This window comes from Stegastes partitus, unplaced genomic scaffold (genome assembly GCF_000690725.1).
Source record: "Stegastes partitus isolate 25-593 unplaced genomic scaffold, Stegastes_partitus-1.0.2 Scaffold253, whole genome shotgun sequence".
NCBI lineage: Eukaryota > Metazoa > Chordata > Actinopteri > Pomacentridae > Stegastes > Stegastes partitus.
In genome coordinates, this window is record NW_007577984.1 from 167059 (window position 1) to 190982 (window position 23924).

Genomic DNA, 23924 nt, shown 5'->3' on the forward strand with positions numbered 1-23924 from the left:
GATAGAGAATTTATAGTAAGCACAGAGGATTGTTCATCCAAGAGCTATTAAATGAATTATGGTGTTCCTCAGGGTTCAGTTTTAGGTACTACATGTTTTAATCTGTACACGTTGCTTCTTGATCAGTGTCATCAGGAGGAACAACATCAGTTTCCATACTTATGCTGATGACACACATCTGTACATCACCATGTCTCCTGGTGACCCAAGGTCAATTGATGCCCTTTTAGCTGTATTTCAGACATTAAACTGCACTGGTTACTTGTTGATTTTAGAATTGACTTTAAGCTCTTTTTATTGGTTTATAGAACTCTTCATGGTGTCAGTCCTCCGTATTTATCAGAGTGATCAGGCTTTTGATTGATGTGATGATTTTGTTAATTTATTACATTTCTTAAAAGTAATTGTATTGATTGATTTCTCTATTTATTCACTTATTTACATATTGCAGTCTTTTCAATGAATCTTTGATGAATACATTTTTTATTATTCTCATATTCAGTTTTGTATGAATTTGATTTTTGTGTATTGTTTTATTGGATTTTTATACCTTTCACTTTGTGTTACATTTCATCATTGTTTAAAATGCTATATCAATACAATCAGATTTATTCATTAATAAAGGAGCCCCAATTTTCAACATTTACATGAAACAACATTCTTACAATTGTATTTAACATTGTTGCAATGCTGTTCATATTATTGAACCATGTCCATCTTGAATCTGTCATTTTATATACAGTGTATGTTTAAGATACATTTAAATTTGATCATTTTAACAACATATTGAATACATCATAAATTACAAAAAAATAAATAAACAGAAAATTAAGTGAATAAATAAATGAGGAAAAGATTGCACAGTAGTTGTCAGTCTGTTCAGACACAGTGGTGCTAAAGCTAAGCTAAGGTCAATACTAACATCATGATGCATGTTTAATGTTTACCATGTTTACCACTGTAACTTAATGTATTAGCTTGCTAATATTTGCTATTAGCAATACTAACCAGGCACAGCTGAGGTTGATAAGAATGCATTCAGTATGGAAATGATTAAGCCCAGGGTTTTTCCTGCGCAAAGGTATTTTTGGTAAACCGAATATGCTTGCTTTCACGTGTAGTAAAAATACTGGACAACCTGATGACATGATGGTGGTGCTAGAGAAAAGTCAGGGGATCACCAAAGCTGATACTAATTAACGTGTTATAATTAAAATGAATGTTAATAGGTTGCCAAAACAAGCAACTTTTGTAAGTGTGGACGATCAGCTCATGATCTCAGTGTCTCTGTTTAGCCAACAGCCCTGAATATATCGACAAAAGAGAGCTGATGATCGTTAATTTGCGTGATCCTCAAAATGATTGTGGGAATTAACAATGATGGGATGAGATCAAATTTACGTCTGCCCAGGAGTTCTTCCTCTCCACTGTCGCCAAGTGCTTACACAATGGAATCAATGGATTTGTTTCTATATATAATATTGTAGGGTCTTAACCTTAATATTTAAGTTAGTTGGATAAACTTGTATTACATATATTGTCTGTAAAAAGTATTCACTCTGCTTAAAAGTTTTCCCTTTGTACTGCTTTTCAACACTGAATCATGGTTAATATAATAGACTTTTTGACAAGAATTTCCAAAAAAGATTCTTTTATGTCAGACTGAAACCAGATTTATACAACTTAATGTCAGTTAGGATAAATATAAAATGTACAATAAGTGATTGTGTAAGTATTCACCCCTTTGAAGTGACTCACCTAATTCAACACAGGTGCAGTCAGGTGGTGCCAGAAGTCACACAATTGGTAAAAAGGCAGTCATCTGAGTGCAGTGAAAACGTCTCAAGTGACTCTAGTATAAAGACGTCTGTACCTGGAAGATCCGGTCATTGGTGAATCAGTGCTCTGGATATACACCACGAAGACTAAAGAACACTGAAAACACACCAGTGAAAATTTCAGTGAAAAGCCTAAGAGCTGGGGATGAACAGAAAAAAATACAAGTGAATCCATCATTAAGAAATGAAAGAAATGTGCCACACGTGTGAAACTGCCTAGAGTAGGCAGTCATCAACAACTGAGTGACTGTGCAAGAAAGAGACTAGTGAGGGAGGCCACCAAGAAAAGTATCACTCCGCTGAAGGAGTTACAAACTTCACTGGCAGAGATGGAAGACTGTGTGCATGCAGAAACTAATGTCTGATGAAGGAAAGACACACCCATCCCCGAGGCCCACTGGGTTGGGTGCTGGATCACAAAATGTCAAAAATGAGAAAAGAAAAGAAAAGAAGAACAGAAGAACGATCCGCGCACCAAACAAGCTCCCTTTTACAATTTATTGGCGTGACGTTTCGAGCAAAATGCTCTTCCTCAGACTGCTTGCATGCAGAAACTAGCCTGTTCTTCGCCAGTTAAAGCTTAATGGGAGCGTGGCAAAGCAAGCCACTGTTGAAAAAAGCTCATTATATCTAGACTAGAGCTCAACAGAAGGCATGCAAGAGACTCTGAAGTCAGCTGGAAGGTGTGTGGTGAGACCAAAACCAAGCTTTGTGGCCATTAGACAAGACCTTATGTTTGTCAGACACCAAACACTGCATATCGTCACAAACACACCATCCTCACTGTGAAGCATGGTGGCGGCAGCATCATGACGAAGGGCTGCTTCTCAGCAGCGGACCCTGGGAGGTGTGTAAAGGTAGAGATAAATGAAAAATGTTGGGAAATCCTGGAAGACAAGCTGACACAGTCTGCTAGAGAGCTGGGAGAAGATTAGTATCTTAGCAAAGAGAATACCTGAAGCATACAGCCAAAGCTACACAAAAATGGCAAAAAAAGACAACAGTGTGAACTGTCTGAAGTGGCCGGATCAGAGCCCAGACCTCAAGCCAACTTAGAATTTGTGGTCAGACTTGAAAAGAGCTGTTCCCTCACTATCACCATATAACCTGATTTAGTTTGAGCTGTTTGCAAAGCAGAATGGTGTAAAACTGCCGTCTTGAGATAGCAAGTCTGATTAAAACCTATCTACACAGGCTCAGTGCTGTAATTGCGACCAAAGGTACATCTACAACTTACTGATTTGAAGGGGACGGATACTCATGCAATCACTTTTTTTCTTTTACATTTAATATCTTAATTCATTGATAACACTTTGTAAAAATCCCTTTTCACAATAACACAAAATAGACTTTTATTTTGCCTGCAACAAAGTAGGACTTTTTATTGACACTTTATATTGTTGTAGGGACTTAACCTCACTATTCAGGCTTCATAGGTACATGTTTAATCTTATCTATAGGGAAGCACTTCAGCTCAAAGTCTGTAATTTTAAATATGTTGTGTAAATAATGGCGATGGCTGTATTCATGGGTTGAATTTAATAAAATCTGCTGATGGAAGGCGACTTGTGTAGAATTGTTTCAGTTAAGTCAGTATTAATGTGTTGTATTGTACTCAGAGTTGTCTCACAGCCATGAGGACAGGCTGCATGGTGTGACAGCCTGCGTGCTTCATGATTGGTTGAACCACAGAAAGGCTACGTCTGTGGATTTCACTACAGTCACTCAGCCGACCAATGAGCACGAATCATTGACGAGAATCCCGCCCCTCTGTAAATATCGGCCAATCAGCGTGAAGCAGGGGGGAGGAGCCTTCCCACCACCTAGCTCCGCTCACCTATCGCAGTAAAGGGGTGATCGGTGATCGGGATTTTGGGGTTGGAATAATCAATACGGAGTTCCTTCACAGCTGAAAAGTGAAGCTGAAGTTTGGAGCGGATCAGACTGACCGTCCGGACACCATGGACCCGCTGCTGTATCTGGGAGGTTTGGTGGTTTTGTTCCTGCTGTGGATCAAAGTCAAAGGTCTAGATTACGTGATCGTGCACCAGCGCTGGATATTCGTGTGTCTGTTCCTGCTGCCGCTCTCCGTTATATTCGACGTGTATTATTATGTGAGAGCTTGGCTCATTTTCAAGATGTGCTCTGCGCCCAAACTGCACGACCAGCGGGTGAAGGACATCCAGCGACAGGTGAGCAGCGCGCACAGGTGATCTGATCTGCAGGACTGAGGGACTGAGCAGGGGCGGAGATGGAGGTCAGGCATCAGGGGGGATGTGTTCAGTGGGGGGGTCTGGGTTTGTTCTTATACAACTCTTCATTTTCTGCATTCTGATGAGTTTTTATGCAACAATTTTTGCCTTTTATGCATCAGTTTATACTGCAAATGCCCTTTTTTAATGTAAAAATGTAAAGACAAAGGAGTAAACCTGATGGCAGGTTATTCAGCAGCATTTTCACGACCACAGTTGTAGTGCCTCTGGTTTTTTTATTAACATTTTTTGGGTTTTTGGGACAGATAACATGGCAACAACTTGTTTTGCTTCTCCAAACTACTGAAAATGGCAAAAACAAATAAAATAAATGCACAAAATGGGGAAAATTAAACTTCTAAAACTCAAACTTGTTCGTTAAACAGTTGATTCTGGGTGGAATTAATCATTTCAACTAAAAGAACTTGGATCAAAAGTAGTATTTTGGGTGGAATTAACTTTTGAAACTGTAAGTACTTGGACAGAAAGTAATATTTTGGCGGAATAAACTCTTGACACTATAAGTACTTGGACAGAAAGAAGTATTTTAGGCAGAGTAAACCTCGAAACTATACATTTCACATGTTGTAAATCTAAATTCCCCCTGAAATACTGGGACATACACTTTCAGCTTCATTTGTGTAGTTGCTGTTTCAGTATTTTAATGAGCTACACAACTTGAATGCTTGTTTATCATGTCGAGGTTTCTCTTTTATTGTGTATTAAGGTGATAAAACATGATTTAAACACGTGTTCCTGTTCATAAGGAATCATGGGTAGTGAAGAACACATGCTGGCTGCTTGTGTTTCAAATCATGATAAAGTGATTTTTGTGTAAAATTGATGTATTACAAGCAACTTTATGAAGTGAAACACCAGTGTTGTTGCCTTTTCTCTTGTTTTAGCAGTCATTCATCTGTTTTGACACAGCAGTCTTTTCTATCCACCTATCTACCTGCTTTTTTAAAAATACATTACACCCATTTAAACACAAGAGCTGCTTTCCCTCCCCAGGCTAACTATTAAAATACACATTTCTTTCAGTTTACTGTCCATCTGCAGCCCTATAACTGTTTAAATAACAAGTTTTAGTGGAAAAAAAATAGAGGAAGACCAGGTAATTAAAGCACAGTTAGTGTGTTTGTTACTTTTTTTCTTCACTGTGCCAGATTGCATTGCAGCACCAACTTGCCTCTCAACAAAAACTAGCTTGGGTAGAATAGGTAAATATTGCAGCAGTCATCGTGTGTCCTCTGACTCTTAAATAAATAATTTGTTCTTCTCGCAAATTCCCACATTTGTCAGGTCCGTGAGTGGAGGAAGGAGGGCAGCAAGAAACACATGTGCACAGGTCGACCCGGCTGGCTCACCGTGTCTCTCAGAGTGGGCAAATACAAGAAAACCCACAAGAACATCATGATCAACATGATGGACATCCTGGAGGTGGACACGCAGAGGCAGGTAGGAGGAAGCAACAAGTCCACGGGTTCTGAGATGAGACAGAGCTTCCATTCTCACCGTTCGACCATCTCCGAGCTTCCAGCTTTACTCGCTCATCTTTGTTTCATAAGTGACACTTGTGAGAGCAGCAAAAACACCAGTGTAAATAATAATATTAACAACGGCTCTGTTCTTGTGAGTCGGTGTGCACGGCAGCTTTGCTTTGAGAATGTTGCAGCTCGATGCTATGCGAGGCTGCTCCTATTATTACTTGTGTCTAAAGGTTTACTCTAAAAACATGAGCTTCACAGCTGTAGCAGACTGGCTCTAAGGGTCCATCACTTTGATACAGACTGCAATATTTTATACAGACTATCATAGTTCCCAGAGGATGTATCCAAAAATCTCCAGATTTTTTTCCTCTTGCTCCATCATAAAGTCAAAATTTGTGGGTTTGAGTTAAACTGCTGTCATGCCTGTTGTCAGTGGTTGAAGTTGGATGTCTTTTATCTGTGACATACATGTTGCCCTGGATGCTGCCTAATGTAACAGAATGAGCACAACAGAATCATTATATAGGAAGCGTTCATGCAAGTGGCTGCAGACACAACAAGGGGCTTCCCTGGTGCCTCCAGCAGCACACCATACAAATGTGAAGTAGATTGAATTAAACGTTGCTGAGAAAAGCAAAGACGAGACACACACGTCATTTATTAGTGAGATATGAACCATTAACTATAAAAAAAAACTTGCCATAACATTCAGAGCACACGTTCATTGTTCCCACACAATGAACTGTAATAACTTAAGTGATTCTGTGAACTTTTACTGTAGCACCACCATTCAGTAACAATTTAATTTGTCCACTTTAAAACCTAAATGGAATAATTGATGACATGGTAATTATTAAATTAATCACCTTACATTTCAATTAGCAGTTAATCAGTGTGAGTATTTCTTTCTTTATTTTTTTAAATTAAAGACCGTAGTCTTTTATTTTCTGGGGGTTTTGTTTTTCTATGACAGTTACCTGAATGTTTTTGTGTTGTAGATAAAACAAGACATTTTTAGGTTGTGTTGTTGGGTTTTGGAAAACACTCGTTGACTTTTTTTTTTTTTTTTTACCATTTTCGGATATTTTAGACTAAACAACTAAGCGGTTATTCAATAACATAATCAACAGATTAATTGACTATAAAAATAATTATTTTATTTATATTTATTATTAGCATTGTTGCCTCGCAGCAAGGTCACTGGTTCGTGTCCCAGTGGGGGCACTGGGATCTTTCTGTGTTGAGTTTGCATGTTCTCCCTGTGCAGCGTGGGTTCTCTCTGGGTTCTCCAGCTTCCTCCCACACAGTCCAAAAACATGTTGAGGTTAATTGGTGATTCTAAATTGTCCGTAGGTGTGAATGTGAGTGTGCTTGGTTGTCTGTCTCTAAGTGTGGCCCTGTGATAGACTGGTGACCTGTCCAGGGTGTCCCCTGCCTTCACCCTAAGTCAGCTGGGATAGACTCCATCCCCCCTATGACCCTAGTGAGAATTAAGCAGTGTATAGATAATGAATGGATGGATGGGTATTTATTATTTTATTTATATAAATGTATATATTATTTATGTATTTACAGAATCACTGAATGCTTCTGCCAATCTCTGGAGTGCAAGCACACATATGAGCAACAAAATTCTGACTGTAATTTACTTAAAAATACATCTATATTATTCCCATAATTGTTCATAATTGTCATTTTTAGGGTCTACCAGAAAATAAAGTATTTCTGTTCTACTCTATTTGTTGCAGCTTTGGTAACCAGCTTCATTTAGACTTTCCAGCATGTGCTGTTGTTCTGTCTGTGATTATTTTTGCTGCACAGCTGACATCTGGAGACCCAGGGACATTATTTCTGCAGGGTACCAGAGACCAGCACGTTAGATGATTAAACAAGTTGTAAAAACCGCTTTATTTGAAGGGGAACTGTTGTTAATAACTTTAGTATTTACTTGGTTTTTCCTCAAAAACATTGGCCAACCTAGAGGTTTGTTTAAAACCTGGTGTTTCTGGTCCTATTGGGCGTGAACACTGTTGCTGTGTGCTGGCTCTAGTGGTCTAAAGGTTAAAATCAGCACCATATAAGTAGTTCAACTCCAGGTCAGGTACCCTTTGTTGCATCACAACGTTCATTCTCCCCATGTTCACTGTTTATCAGACTGGCAAAAAGTGTAAACTGTATTCAGAGATGTCAGCATTTAACTACGTGAATACAATATCGCTATCATTAGCCAATTGAAATAATGGCACAGGACGTGTAATCACTCTTCTTTTTCGGTTTTATTAATTGTAAAAATGTATCTGGATGGAATTTAATGTTCTTCAAGAGGATGGCTATCACGGTGTGTTGGTGTGCACTGTTTTGTCTTGTCTTGTCTTCTTAGTTAACTTAGTTTTGTTGCACCTCCACACCTTCAATTTGCACTCTTTTGATAATCTGTATAGACGTAAATATCAATATATCTGCACCCTCAATTTTCTTGTAAATAACTACAGTTCAATGGTTCTTATTTAAATATAAGTTTCTTCAATGCACAATATTTTTTGCTTCTGCTTTGCACTGCCAGTTATTTTTTATTTTTAGTATTTTTTTTTTTAGCTATTTTTATATTTTTATCTTGTACATTGTACCTTACTGTATATTCATTGTTTTACCAACCCGCCAGAACAAATTCCTCGTATTGTGTAAGCTATTCTTGGCAATAAATGTATTTCTGATTCTGATTTGTACCATCTGTTTCCCACATTTGTGTTTTTAGGTGGTGCGAGTTGAGCCGCTGGCCAACATGGGTCAAGTGACCGCTCTGCTCAACTCCATTGGCTGGACGCTGCCGGTGCTGCCGGAGCTGGATGACCTCACTGTGGGTATGTTGTACACATGGTGGATTATAATCAGGGGAATCATCTGTGGCCCTCTGGTTTCTAGAAATAGAGAGACGCACTGATGATTTCCACCGTTCATGGCTCAGTGATGTAGATCCAGCATCTCCTGCATCAATCACTGCATCCTGTTTAGAGCCTCAGCGACTTCTCTAATTGTGTTAGAGGACTGATGTTGGAGCTCTAAAGATGAAACTGGGAGGAAATGGCTGCAGTGTTGGAAGCACCCCTGGATCGGGTTTCATAATGGATTTCCTGATGCCATAAACTACGCATCAACAATCTAATGTTTTCCCATCAGGCCGCGGTACATTCATTTATCCTGATGTCCGCGCAGGCACAGATGTACACACTCGCAGCAGGCAAACGCCGCTGTCTGTGTTTGGCTGCTGCTGTTCTCACCCGGGTAGAAATTGAATTATCACAAAGCATCTTTTGTTCTCTCCTTTCTCAGGTGGCTTGGTGATGGGTACAGGCATTGAGTCGTCCTCCCATATTTATGGGCTGTTTCAGCACATCTGTGTCGCGTTTGAACTGGTTCTTGCTGATGGCAGTTTGGTTCGCTGCACTGAGGTGAGTTATGAGTGTGTGTGTGTGTGTGTGAGATGTATGTGAATAACATATATGTAGTGGGTTAGAATGCCATCTTTAAACTCCACTCAAGCTTTTCTGTATGAAGTTGGCTCACATTTAACCAAGGAACTAATGCTGCATTGCCACAATACAGTTTAATACAATACAATAATAAAAACCATTATAGCTGCCCTTCTTTACACATAAAATTATGATTTGAAATAAAAGCTGCATCTACTCTTACATCAGACAAAAAGCTTTGTCTGTAAATTATAATTGCAAAATAGACACTTTCTAGAATTAATTACTTTTAACTTTTAAAAATTCATCACACAGCTGCAATGAGAAATCAATTCATCAATTAGTTTGAAACTACTGAACAAACTGCCAGCTGGTTTTAAATAGATCAACTGAGTGATCTGTTCAAGAAAAGTAGTTTGAATTTTTGGTTTTCTCCATCCTAAACATTTTGTAGCTTCTTTTCTCCTCTGTGACAGTAAATTGAATATTTTTGAGCTTTCGTAAAAACAGGTTGACATTTTGTTTTTTTCTGCCGTTATTTGACATTTTATAGCTCAATTAATTGCGATATTAATCAACAAATTAATAGATCGGGAATATAATTGTTAATTTTTAATTAGAATAGATGGTCCATTGACAAGAAGGCACCAGAAATATCCCCATAGAGAATACATGGACTATTTAGTTGTAGTTGCCTGATCACATCGTGTTTGTTGCATCTCTCTGAGGATTGCTTTCTGCTACAGTAACCTAATATTTCTGCGGATATCAGTTCATAATCACTCTTCCTCTCAGTGTTCCTAAAAATGTGGCTCCTAACGGTGGAAAGTAGCTTAGTACAGTTACTTTGTACTGTCCTTATGGACTTTTTAGGTACTTGTACTTTCCATTTTATGATACTTTATACTTTCACGTCACCACATTTTTCTGACAGTGTTGGTTACTTTCATGATGAAGATTTGACACAATGGATTATATTAAACCAGCATTGTTAGTGATCACTTCGGTGAATCTCAACCTTTTTGGCCTCTTATAAAAATCAGTGGGTAGCTGGACTGTAGTTGTAAGCAGCTCTACCAAATACTGATTTTTCCTTCCAAACTTCTCACATAGTTTTATTTCAATACATGTTCAAATGATCCAACATTTCACCCAAAAAATACACAGTCCTCCTTTTCTACTTGCACACGAGTCCCCACCTAAAATAGAGCCAGACTAATCGCATTTAGATTACACGATATTTGAACCAAAGAGGACCAAGAGGGCCCATCAATTGATGCTTTTATCTTGTAAAGTGTATTATAGTTTAAAACTGATGCCATATCTAGGCCTCACTACATCCTGACGGCAAGAAATATTGGCCAGTGACCAGGGTATTATCTGTAATGGTCCCCAGCCAAGTCCAACAAATCATGAGCATAATTGCTAATCAGAGGCTGCGACCGTCTTATCAGCCAAAATATGGTGTAGCGTGAACCTGGCATCAGTTGAACTGCTAATGGAGGACCCAGAATTGCAGTGTGGTTTGTAACAATAGCAATTTGTGGGTTTTTTTTCCAAAAGAGTGTCTGTGAGATTTGGTGATGTGGGAACACATGCAGTGCCTGTAAAAAATATTCATTCCTCTTGAATGTTTTCCCTTTTCAACACTGAATCAATTTCATTTGGGGTTTTTTTGACAAGAATTTACAAATAAAAGCCATTTTCATGTCAAATCAAACAGCTTTCTGCAAAGTAATGTTTTTTTTTTTGTTTTTTTTTAAAGACAAAATGCAAAATAAATGATTGCATAAGTTTTTATTCCTTTTAAGTCAGTATTCAGTAGATGTACTTTTGGCTACAATCACAGCATTGAACCTGTGTAGATTGATCTCAATCAGACTTGCACATCTGGACGCTGCAATTTTAGCCCTTCCTTCTTTGCAAAACTCCTCAAGCTCTGTCAGGTTGCATGGGGGTCATGAGTAAACAGTGTCCAGCCACAAGTTCAAGTCCAGCCACAAACAGTTAATTAGATTAAGATCTGGGCTCTGATTTGGCCACACCAGAACATTCAGCTTGTTAACGTTAAACCAATTTTGTGTAGTCTGGTGGAATATTTTGGTTCACTGTCTTGCTGGAAAACAAATCTTCTGCCAAGTCGGACTTCTCTTGCAGACTGCATCACGTTGACCTATACTGTGTTGCATTCATTTTACCCTCTGCCTTTACAAACCTTCTACGGCCTGCTGCTGAAAATCATCCCTACATCATGATGCTGCCACCACCATGCTTTACAGTGGGCCTTTGGGATACTTTCCGGTGTTGGGTGTCCACCAAATATAGCATCTAGTTTGATGGCCAACAAACTCAATTTTAGTCTCATCAGACCAAATAACCTCCTTCCAGTTCACTTCAGAGTCTCTCACATGACTTTGAGTGAGCTCAAGTCATGATTTTAAATGCACTTTTTTTTAACCGTGGCTTTCTTTTTGCAGCTGTTCCATAAAGCTTTGACTGGTGAAGAACAGGCAACAGTTTCTATGTGCACAGTCTCTTCCATCTTAGCTGCTGAAGCTTGTAACTCCTTCAAAGGAGTCATAGCTGTCTTGGTGGCCTCCCTTCTCTTTATTGCACGCTCACTCACTTTTTATGGATGGCCTGCTCTAGGCAGATTTGCGCGTGTGCCATATTCCTTCCATTTCTTAATTATTTTTTATATGAAAGATTCTTTTTTGTAAATTCATGTCAAAAAAAGTCAGGTAAAATTGATCAATATTCAATGTTGAAAAGCAATAAAAAGGGAAAACTTCCAAGAGGAGTGAATACTTTTTATCGGCCCTGCAGCCTCACATTAACCCAAAGATCACCATCATCACCACGAGTGTGCCACAGACCTGTGAACAGTTTGCTCTTGTTCATATAGGAGGAGAACTCGGATCTGTTTCACGCTGTCCCGTGGTCCTGTGGAACTCTGGGGTTCCTGGTTGCAGCTGAGATTAAAATAGTCCCTGCTAAGGCCTGGGTGAAGCTGCGTTACGAGCCAGTCAGAGGACTGGAGAACATCTGCAAACGCTTCACCGAAGCATCAGAGAACAAGCAGAACACATTTGTTGAGGGTCTCCAGTACACTCTGGACTCTGCTGTCATCATGACAGGAACCATGACTGACCACGCAGAGCCTGACAAGGTGAGATGTTTGTTTGTGAGTGTGTGTGTATGCAGATTTGTTTTCACGCTTAATCACATTTAACTTCTTTTTTCTTTTCTTGTTTGACGTCAGATAAACAGAATCGGCCTGCACTTCAAACCCTGGTTCTTTAAACACGTGGAGAGCTACCTGAAACAAGACTGCACCGGAGTCGAATACATCCCTCTGCGGCAGTACTATCACAGACACACACGCAGCATTTTCTGGGAGCTTCAGGTACTCGCAACACACACTCACACAGGATCTGTGTTTCCATGCGCTTGAGGATTACATTAAAGGGCTGCATATATCTGCCAGATTTTAGCTTGTCATCATCTTACCAACTTGCTTGCTCACCTCTCTTTATTAGGCTCTAAAGCTCTAATGCTCTCTTTATACACACACACACACACACACACACACACACACACTAGCCATTAGTGAGAGGGGCTGGGCATCCTTTTGTTTTCGGTAACAGTAAATGGTGTGATGAATTATGCATGGTGTTGAATTGACAGATGTCTAAAGCAGCCACCTCTGGGCTTTTGGCTGCTACTTTTTGAAAGGATTTTTGCCTTTGCAGGGGAAACAGAGACAGAAATAGGCCTGAAGGATGCTTTGATTAAATTGTTAATCGATAATTTGCAATTGCATCATTGATAAATTGGGCATGGTGTTGCGAGACAGTGCTTGGTGAGGTGGGACTGCCCTCTGCTGGAATTTAAGAGGAGTTGGTGAGAACAAACACTGTTCTCATGGAGATATTCAACATAACATGTGGAAAAGCAACTTGACAATTATTCTCAACTTGCATGTGATTAAAAAAAACTTCAACACTGTAGGTAGCAAAAACATCATGTTCCTTTAGATTTGTTTTTGTAGATTATATACAGTATGTTTTACTTAGATGTTAGTCATTAATTACTGCTGAGTATTTAATGTTTGAATTTAAATATCACCAAATATTTTACTTGGTTTAAGTCCCCCATTTGAAATGCAATGTAAGGGGATCACAAATTGTAATTTCATGACTGCAGTTTGTTTAAGACATCCAAGTCTTCAATTTTAAAAATTTGTCAAAGTCATTTAAAGGGACATAAAAACAAAAACAATTTTTAAAAAAGTTGCTCACTTTGTAATGAAAGTGAAAATCAGACACTAAAAATTCAAGATGACAAATTCAAATCTGAGCGTCTGGCCTGCTTTAAGTAATAGATGGAGCCTGAATGGAATCGATCACAAGTCAGTCCTATCAGGTTACAGTCTGTCAGTCACAGGATCGAAGAAGGAAAAGTTCAACCTGCACAAGTGAATTCTCTGATGGAATTCAAACAGATGCTTCTCAGAGTAAAACATTTCAGAGCTGTGTGTTTTTTGTTTTTTTTTTAACCCTCCTGTTATCGTTGGGGTCAGTTTAATCCCATTCAGTGTTTAACGTCTCTAAATAAGTGACCGACTTAATGTTTTCAGTTCTATTTAAAAGGCTATTTACACATAAACTTGGGTAACAATTTCAATTATGATAATTTTCTGGAGGTTTAAATAGCTGGGGTCAGATTGAACCCCAGGATCGAAGATGTCGGTAAATTTGAAGGTAATAGGAGGGTTCTAATACATTTTTAAATTATTTATTTACAAGTAAATCATTTTCATAGCTGAGTTATAAGTACAGTGTGTAAAAATGTGAAGCAATTAGCAGGATTAATTTATGGCTTTTTTTTTAGTTGCCAATGTGTGAACAGACTGTAATGTAATCTAAAAAAAGAGACCTTCCTTGACTGTCTCAGTTGCCTATTTCTATGAAAAGGACACGGGATACATTTCTAGGAAAATGCAAACCATGTAACATTTATGTGACATTTATATGTTCTGAGTGCTTTGCCTCAGAACCTCTTTTGCACTACTTGACAGCAGTAACAGTGTGCAACACTAGCTGACATTAGCTCAGAAACTGTACAAGTCTACTGACATTAACAAACAGCGGGTTCCCACGGCAACACAGACTCCATCAGCAGCTCCATGCAAACAAACAAACCTTTAAAAAAACATGATCTGATGAAGCCTGTCTGGCCAAATGGGAATGGGAATGACGTCTGGGTAAAACTAGTGTCAACATCTTCAGGTCACTCGATTCATGGAAGGTCAAAACAGGAAAAAGTACAAAGCTGCTGGAAACATAGTCAAACACAGCTTATAATCAAACTGTCATGACAGTGTAACTGAAGGCTGAGCACCTCATCGAAATATTATCAAAACTGCAAAATGCCCAAGTGCAATATCCAAATCATAGCAACTACAGCTTTTTTAAAGAGTAAAATGTCACAACATGCTTTTATAAATAAAGTACTGTGATGCTACAGAGATGCCCTGACCTACAAATCACATTCTCCAGATGGGACATGGGAACATGCTGGTTTGGCACAAAAGTCACATCATCATTTTTATATTTATTCCAGTCAAAAACAAATGCTAATTTTGCCCACTACACTCATGATTCATACAGCAGGTCTGTCAATGATGCCTGTCAGTCACTCTCTGAATGCTTCTGCCAATCTGTGGAGTGCAAGCACACATATGAGCAACTGGATTCTGACTGTAGTTCACAAAAAACTTCATTATTCCCATTTACAGGTTCATAATTTCATTTTTAGGCTCTACCAGACAATGCTTACATGTAAAATAATTTTTTTCTCATTGCTGCAACATCTCTTTTCACCCTCTGTCCAAAATGTTCTCTGCAAGGCCCCCCTATCTGTAAAGCCCACCCTGCTCTGATTGGTCAGCTGGCCCAATAGAAATGAAGCAATACTGGTTACATATTGGTTCAATGAGTATAGGCAGAGAGATGTACCTCTCTGAGAGACAGAATGATTGCCTTTGGCTTGGACTTCAGCCTTTTAGGTTTGCAGAGTTTACATACACAAAAAAAGCTGTAACACACTAAAGGGAAAAACCCAACAAGCACAATATGGGCTCTTTAGCAGCCACCAGTGTCATTAATGCCACACACTGCTTAATTTAACACTAAAAACATTTAACTTTTTGGGGGGTTATTTGCTGCTATGGATACACTTCACTCTGTTTCAGCTAAAATGTAACTCAGTGATCATCACTGAATATTGAATACATTGAATAATATAATGCTTTATTGAGTCAATCCTTACTTTTGCAGTGATTTGCTGCTACGGGAACATTAATTGAATTTCCCTTCTGGGATAAATAAAGTATTTTTCATTCATTCATTTCATTAGCATCACTAATAAAAATCAGCTGGGGAGCTTTGTCAAACTTTGCCCAAAAACCGCTGGCAGTAGTCTGCAGCAGCTTGACAGTGTTTGTCAAGTAAGAGCCATTCAGAGGGCAAAGGTGATCTTAGCCAACCCATACCACCCTCTGTATGCTGAGTTTTGACTTTTGCCATCTGGAAATAGGTGTGCCTTCCCTAAGAGGGCCAAATCAAACAGATACCTATATAATAGATACCTCAGATCATTTGTTCCCTCAGCTGTAGGGTTTCTCAATACGCTTTAGGCTTGTGTCCTTGTCTCATAGGCTACATATATGGTCATGATTACTCACCTGATGACATTTATTATTTATATCTATGTTTCTATGTGTTGTACTGTACTGTTTTATGGTATGGATTTTGCTGTCGACTGCTGTTGCAAATCAAATTGCCCAAATTGGGACAATAAAGAGTTTCTAATCTAATCTATTGAGAACAAAAGAAAAAACTCTTATTAAGCAACATGACAGCTTCCTTATGACCTTTATTCTCTTAGCGACAGTCCAAAACCCAAAAATACTTGATTTACAGTTATAAAAATAGAGCAGGGCAGCATTTTCTCACATCTGCTGATTAGAAATCAGGCTTAAATGAACAGAAATAAAACTGTCATCTGCTAATCCACTCACTTATGTCTCTGTGTACATTTGTGCTTTTTCTCCAGGATATTATTCCATTTGGCAACAACCCCATATTCCGCTGGTTGTTTGGGTGGATGGTTCCTCCTAAAATCTCTCTGCTGAAGCTCACTCAGGGAGAAACCATCAGGCGTCTCTATGAACAGCACCATGTGGTCCAGGACATGCTGATACCCATGAAGCACCTGCAGGCCGCCATCACGCGCTTCCACCAGGACATTGATGTAAGACTCAGACATGGGTCAGGGCGCTATACGCTCCAGGCTGCCGTTTGCATTCTTTACATGTCTTGTGTTGTTTCAGGTTTACCCTCTGTGGCTGTGTCCATTCCTGCTGCAGCCCGGCAGGGGGATGGTTCACCCCAAAGGTCAAGAGGAGGAGCTGTACGTGGACATCGGGGCGTACGGAGAGCCCAAAGTCAAACACTTTGAAGCTAAAGCGTCGACACGACAGCTGGAGAAGTTCGTCAGGGAGGTTCATGGGTAAGTCTCACGTGAAACCAACAAAATTCAGCATTCAAACTTAGGCGACTTCTGTGAAATTCAAACTGCACTTTTTTTGGCTGTTTCATTGACCTGCAGGTTCCAGATGCTGTATGCAGATGTGTACATGGACCGAGAGGAGTTTTGGGAGATGTTTGACGGACAGCTGTACCACAGATTGAGAAATGAGCTGGGATGTAAGGACGCCTTCCCCGAGGTTTACGATAAAATCTGTAAATCTGCCCGACACTGACCCTCATCTCCCGCCTGGAGCCCAAACTCGGAGCTCTGTCACAGATTCACCGACTCAAGATTGACTAGTTTTGAGATGTTTGGACAAAAAACAACAAACTGGATACATCTCAACATTTTCTAAGGTGGACTTTTCACACATGAATACTTGTTGTTTTTGGCAATGAGACCGAGGAGGCCCATCTATCAATGTGAAGCAGGAGTATTTTACTCATTGTAAGTCATGAATGTCTTAATTTTTTTCTTTGTGCTATACACAGTTTATTTTAACATTCATGTTCGGATTCACGTGCTGCTTGACCCAAACCTAACTGCACCAAATGTCTTATTTTTTCATTTAAAAAAATGTTCCCTGTTAAACTACTTAATTGTTTCCTAAGTGCCACATCCTTTGGAAATATGACTTCCTGATTAGTCTCACACATTTTAAAAGACATACTTCCATGATAAAGCTCAGTTGAACTATATTATAACTCAAAGATGACTATTTTGATATCAGATCGTATTTCCAGGATTGTGTATTGGTGGGATGAATTAATTAAAATGTATTTTCTGTGATAAAGCTCATTCTCATGCTTTTACAATACCGTAGTAGGAAGCTGTGCAACAATGTCTATATGGATGGTACGTTTCAGAGTTACATCCACATGAATACCATGGTTTCCCTACAGAGCATTGCATTTTAATAAGCGGATCTCTTTTATTCACTTTGCCCGTCAGCGGTTTTATTGTCGTGGCTTAATCCCTGTATGAAGCTATTTATTTGCTTTGCAAATTCACTGGATTTTATTTGAATAGCAGCACTACAGAGATCTTGGAGGGTTTTTTTAGGTTTATGTTTGTGTATTTATTAGTAAATCTAACTTCCTTTTTTTTTTTGTTCGTCCCTGTTGGACTTCCTTAACAGACAAACCAGTGAATAACCAGTTTTTACTAGTTCTTAACGGGACTTTACAGTTTTACATTATACACCTGGCCTGTCTGTAGACTTGTGATGCCTCCACCACACCAGCTCTCCCTTAGCTTCAACCAAGTGTCCTTTCTTTTTTTTTTCTTTTAAAAAAGCACATTACCTTCAAGACGGACAGCTTTCTGTCAAAGTAACATGTTTTACTGTAAAGTGGAGGAGGACGATTGTAGCTAAAGAGGTAGTGTTTTTAGTCTGATAGCCCTGAATGAATTTATGAGTAACCTCAGATATGCCTTTTTTTTTTTTTTTTTTTTTTTTTACACAAGAATGCTTTAAAAAAAAAAATAGGATCTATTCTTCTGTCATTGTGATAATGCGTTAAAGCTCTCAAAAAATATATATAGTTGAAGAAAACTATTATTTTACTGTTCATAAAAGTGGGCTGCAAGGTAGATCAGTGGTTAGTATTGTTGCCTCGCAGCAAGAAGGTCGCTGGTTCGCGTCCCGGTGAGGACACCTGGGATCTTTCTGCGTGGAGTTTGCATGTTCTCCCCGTGCAGTGTGGGTTCTCTCCAGGTTCTCCGACTTCCTCCCACACAGTCCAAAAACATGTTGAGGTTAATTGGTGATTCTAAATTGTCCGTGGGTGTGAATGTGAGTGTGCTTGGTTGTCTGTCTCTAAGTGTAGCCCTGTGATAGACTGGTGACCGTAAGTCAGCTGGGATAGACTCCAGCCCCCCCATGACCCTGGTGAGGATTAACCGATGTATAGATGATGGATGGATGTTGAGTAAAGTATTTTGTTACAGAGATGTTCATGTTTCTCAGCAAGAGGAGGAGTGATATTACTGTCAATATGGACCTCTCTAGTCATTAAATTAATTAACAAGATATGACAACAACCAAGCAGCAATGAAAACACATGTTACTGTTTTAATGTAGGCTGCTGGTGTTAGATCAGCTGTCACTGGGCTATAAACAGAAGTGTCAGGGGTTTTTTTGTCAGCAACACAGGAAACAGATTCGCCCTGAATTTTATTATTAGTTATTTTTTGGGAAGTGTTGCATTGCTGGACTTTATCGGTGAACTTCTTCTACTCACCAGCACCTTTATTTCTTCTTGAGGACCATATAAAGTGTCACTCAGCCAGATTACTAGTTAGTTAAATGCATGAAAACAAACATTTTAAAAGTGTATATAGGATTATAGCTGTAAATCATCATATATTGGACTCATTCCAAGGTACACTGTGATACTGATGTGGAACATGGAGTGAGCAGAACAGATGGACTGGGATGACCTAGAGGGCACTGTGTCACACCTCACATTAGAACAGTGCAGAAGAGGTGAAACTCTGGTGTAGTGCAGGGCAGAGAGAGCCTCCAGAGATCCTAACAACGCCTTTGCCTAAAGCTGTTTGGGGGAACCAGTATCTGCTGTTCATATCTGCAGGGGAGTTTTTCCAGAGAACATCCCAACACTCACGGTTCCGCCTTCCTCTCCTCGGTGGGACCTGCAGGGTGAGTTAGCTGCTGTCAGCCGGTTAGGTAACTTCACTGCTGGAGTCAACTGCACCAAGCTGCCCGGAGTCATTTGGCAACTCAGGTAAGCTGCAATCACAGTTTTAACACCAAAGTTACACTCTAAAGATTAAAAAAATGCCAGTTCCTCACTTACATTACAGCAAACTGTTGCTCACTTGCAGTTTTAGGTGAAGCTAACTTGCGTGGGGTTAGTTTGAGCTAGCTGTTAGCCGCTAGTCAGTGGACTTTTACTACTTTCTGCTACAGCTAGCTAACAGCTGACGTTAGCTACTTTACGAATTAGCTCATTTTTGCAAAGGTGACTTTGAAGATTTGTTGCTGCCATACTAAGTGCTAAATCTTAAGCAGCTGTCTGTTGTTGTTTTTTAAGTGAAATTATTCAGTCCTGCTGTTGCAAACTTCTCAGCTTTAGCTCAAGTTCCGTGTGTGTATTTTCCTGCTGGGTAAGGTCAAGACAGCAACCCAGTTTCCTTGACAACAATGCGGAAGTTTCCTAAAGCATTTAGGGTACTGTGTGTCCTGCCCCGATGTCCACAGAGACAGAAATAAAACGCCAACCTGTTGCTTTTGTTGAATTAATTGCAAGAGAATAATGTTAGTAGAAAATGATAAATCGTGTAAGTTATTCTATTTACTTCTCCACTCACTGTGTTCTCTGTGCAGCAGCTTATTTCCAGCATGGCAGAGCTGCTACACTTAGATGATACTTAGAAAATGCATATAGGTCTGACACTGTTCCATAATAAAGGAGTTAGTTTTTGGCCAATCAAAGTGAAATTACTGTATTAATAGAGTAGTGTCTGTAATGAATACCTGATCCATTTTCTAATGGCTGTAATAAAAGACTTCCCTACTGTAACTGTGGGATTACTAACATACAGCTCAACAGGTTTGCAGATATAATGCATCAATGCTGCTGTGACACTTCTAACGAATAGCAAAATAATGAAAAGAATTACTCCTGTGATAACATCCCCGCATTGGCTACCTGTTAAGTACAGAAGTGATTTTAAGATTCTTTAATTAGATTTTAAAGCCATGCATGAGTTGGTCTCTGTGTACAATCCTCAGCTTCTGTGACTCTAACTCAAGGGAGATCAAACCTTTACTGTAGAATAACCTTCTGGCAATGAAAAGGTCCTCCTCCTTTTTTTTTTAAAGAAAAAATGCAAGACGTGCATATTTTCAATGGCTTTTGGCAGATCTTAATAGTTGTAAATTTTATTATTATAATTATTTCATCTAAAACTTTAATCTTATAACTTTGCCTTCTTTAACATTTTTATATATATTCTATTTTTCATATTTTTTGTTGCTGCTTGATTGTTAACGTGTACAGCACTTTGGTCAGCTCAGGTTGTTTTAAACTTGCTTTATAGATAAACTTGATTTAATTTGATAACCTCAGCTGAGAATCTGTATCGCTCATACAGACTATTGTCAGGAAAAGAACTGGTGAAAAGGCGTCACCTCTCACGACCGATGTAAACCCCAAACTCTGAACATAAACCTCCTTTTGAGCAGGTTCGGTGTGCAGCATTCGTTACCTTAATAATCTAAAGTGAACCATCTCCATGGCATTAAAACTGACCTATGAATCTAGCTTGGTAGTCCATACCTGAGGATAAAGCTGTTCCCATCCCAGTAGCATAAGTTGTACTGTTCTCATCTTAATGTGTGGATGTTTGATTCTAGCCTTGTGGCCTCCACTGACTGCAGCTCAAAGTTCTGGCTCACTTTTATGTTGTCACAACCCTAATTTTGGCACGATTGTGTGTTTGCAGAGTCTCTGGATTGCAGCATCAAGTGCCCTCCCTACAAAAAGCCAACGCCAGTGTTTGCGAGCCAAGCGGCACTACCTGCCTTTCCAGACGGTGGTGGAGCTCGGACCGGAGAAGAGACCGAGGCTGTGGAGAAAGCATGGCTACTGATGGGGAGCCCACGTTCAGTGTGAAGCTGCTGCAGCTGCTGCTGCTTTCCACCTACTGGGGAATGCAGATTTGGGTCACCTTCATTTCAAGTTGGTACCATACACAGACACACATACACAAAGTAAACAGAAAAATTAGAAACAAAAACGATGGGAGAAATGTTGAGGGTTCAGAATATGGCTGATTATTTAATATAATCCTAAACCCACCCTTGAACGTGACCTGAGCGACTGAATCATGGTGGATCTTGGGATGCTACCACACCTGTATTTACACTCTTGTGGGTCGATCCCTCAAAATGTTTTTAAGCCAGGTGGGAACACTCATTGTCTCCTGTCGTTTGTTATCATGGCCACCTTTACAACTACATCTAGACTCTGATTTGCTTTTGTCGCAGCCTGGTGACAATGTGTACACAGACTGATATTGTTTGGATTAAGGTGTGTACTTTCCTGGCTTTGGAGAGCTGCTCCATTCACATAGCTGTCTGTATGCTGTTATATTATTAACTGAAAATGACCTCTTGACCCAGAGTGCTTTGCTACAGCTGAGCTTCTTGTTAATATTCAACATAGATCTCATGTTTCTGTCATGTTAGTGTGCCTTTGTGGCTGTATTATTGCAAACATGATGTTGTAAAGCACTAGTTAAAGCCCTGGAGTTGAGAACAGAGATAAAGCATCGTTTAAAAAAAGTGCATTAAATTGTTGAGGTTAATTTTTTTCAGAACATTTCTATCTGTGTAGTCTCTGCTAGTCCATGATTAATGAATACATCTTTATGGAAACAGAAGTCAGGAAGGTGCTAATGCGTTATTTTGATTTCTGCACAGGCTTCGTGATGGACAACCACCTGAACAGGCACACTTACGGCTTCATTCAGAGTCGCCTGGTCCCGTTCTACCTCCACCTGGGTTCCGCCTGTGCCTTCTTTAACCTCACTATCTTCGCCGTTTATCATCCCAGCGACGTGATGAGTGACAGAGAAGCCTTTCAGGTGTGTTATTTGTTCCACGCTGTCACTGTGCATTTCAGGAACATTTCCTCCAACACATTCTTTCACTCTCGCCACCAGATCTTCATCTTCTTCGTGTCGGTGACGGTCGCGGCCGTCAACGCTCAGTGGTTCGGCCAGATGACGTCAGAAATCATGGCAGACATGCACCTCATTGAGCAGGCGTGCGGGCTGGGTCAGGACATTGGCCTGTCATCTAACCGCGAGGCTTACGCCAAGCTGTGCGAGACCGATGTGAAATACAGACACCTCAGCAACCGCCTGTGGCTGTACAGACTGCTGTCCTCTCTGTGTAACCTCTGCTGCATAGGCTGCAACTTCCACAGTCTCTGTTACATGGCCGAGAACCTTGTCACACTGTAAAACATCACGCCCCTATGAATCTAGAAACACTTGTCTTTTTGTATCGAAGCAGTAAGTTATATATTTAATTCATTATGTCTTTCTTCCTCTGCGTGCCTGTTAGGGATGAGATGAAATGTCAGGTAAGCCTTGTTCTTCTTGGGAAATAATGAAAGATTTTTGCAGCCTCACTCAGTGACATTCAAGCCTTGTGTCTCTCCTGAAGGTTGTAGAGAGATGAATCAGTGACTGCAATGAGTAATACCTCACCTTTCACCTAGTGTGGCTGGCAGTAGCGGAAGCCTTACATTTTCCCTTCACTAGTATCTTTACCATCACACTATGGTACCCTACGGTTACCTAAAATGGGTGGAATGTTTTTACAATAATTTTTTTATAGCAGAAAATAGGCCAATAAAATGCACCGGTTTACCATATATCTCTAAAAACAAATGGCACCTTGTAGTGAGGGAACTGCTCATGGGCATCTCACTCTCACATTTCAGGTTTGGGTGTAGTTTTAATACCTTCTTCCTATTGTATCGTGCCAGGTTTGTTTAGCTTACCTCACCAAGCAGCGTGCTTCACATTTCAAAGTGAACATTTGTGCTATCTTTAACGCTCCTTTCGCTGCTGGTATGGAAACGGAAGGGTTCCAACACTTACAGTCAGCGCTGCTTTTAGCTCGTCCAAAACACTTTTGCACTAGCGACTTTATTTAGCCTTAAGGTTTGATGTTGCACTGCAGGTTGGTCTAGTTGTGGGAGTCGTTGAAGTAGTTGACCTTTGCTCTATTCCCATGATTGTCTGTGTGCGTTGTTGTATAAGACGCTGCAGCTGTTCTGTAGGTGAATCCGTGGTGACGACAGGGATCAGAATTACCAGTTTTGCAAGCAGCACTGATGGCTGTAATGACCTGCTGGATGATGCAGTGATGCATGAAAATAGTTTGGGGCCATGCTTTCTGGGATGGTTGAAAGTGTTGTTGAGATTTGCTGAGTTGATGTGGGTCTATATAGACTAAAAGTCCACAGTAATATTAACCCTATTCAGGACTTTTGGGGTCTTAGGGACCCCAGGCCATTTGGTTTAGGTAACAGGTGTTGTTTTTTATTTTTGAAGATTTTTTTTTAAATATAAAAAGAGGGACATTTGTCATGCATTTGGAACCAAAAATATGTTAACTTATCAGAACATTTATTTAACATAGTATAAAAGTCTGTAATGAATACCAACAATTATTTTGCATATATTCTTTCTTGGGGTTCAATGGACCCTGAAAGACCTTCTACGTATGGCAAC

General features: G+C 39.7%; 2 protein-coding genes across 2 annotated transcripts; both read left to right on the forward strand.

Annotated features, from left to right (window-relative positions):
• The first annotated feature begins 3762 nt into the window (after positions 1-3762).
• Positions 3763-17442, forward strand: dhcr24 (24-dehydrocholesterol reductase). Its single transcript, XM_008281956.1, has 9 exons — positions 3763-4030; positions 5396-5551; positions 8339-8444; positions 8914-9032; positions 11959-12222; positions 12316-12459; positions 16173-16370; positions 16450-16628; positions 16728-17442. The coding sequence occupies exons 1-9, from the start codon at positions 3800-3802 to the stop codon at positions 16879-16881; spliced, it is 1551 nt and encodes a 516-aa protein (XP_008280178.1). The 5' UTR covers positions 3763-3799; the 3' UTR covers positions 16882-17442.
• Positions 17443-18704: 1262 nt separating this feature from the next.
• Positions 18705-23715, forward strand: LOC103357403 (transmembrane protein 205). Its single transcript, XM_008281957.1, has 4 exons — positions 18705-19396; positions 21120-21355; positions 22099-22262; positions 22341-23715. Exons 2-4 carry the CDS (start codon positions 21256-21258, stop codon positions 22641-22643), a joined length of 567 nt encoding a protein of 188 aa, XP_008280179.1. The 5' UTR covers positions 18705-19396; positions 21120-21255; the 3' UTR covers positions 22644-23715.
• The last annotated feature ends 209 nt before the right edge of the window (positions 23716-23924 follow it).

Excerpts from the sequence above, each read along its gene's own strand:
- dhcr24 (XM_008281956.1), top strand. The coding sequence starts at position 3,800 with ATGGACCCGCTGCTGTATCTGGGAGGTTTGGTGGTTTTGTTCCTGCTG. Across the intron at positions 9,033-11,958 it reads GTTTGGTTCGCTGCACTGAG|GAGGAGAACTCGGATCTGTT; the intron begins GTGAGTTATGAG and ends TTGTTCATATAG. Across the intron at positions 12,460-16,172 it reads GCATTTTCTGGGAGCTTCAG|GATATTATTCCATTTGGCAA; the intron begins GTACTCGCAACA and ends CTTTTTCTCCAG.
- LOC103357403 (XM_008281957.1), top strand. The coding sequence starts at position 21,256 with ATGGCTACTGATGGGGAGCCCACGTTCAGTGTGAAGCTGCTGCAGCTG. Across the intron at positions 21,356-22,098 it reads TTGGGTCACCTTCATTTCAA|GCTTCGTGATGGACAACCAC; the intron begins GTTGGTACCATA and ends ATTTCTGCACAG. Across the intron at positions 22,263-22,340 it reads GTGACAGAGAAGCCTTTCAG|ATCTTCATCTTCTTCGTGTC; the intron begins GTGTGTTATTTG and ends TCTCGCCACCAG.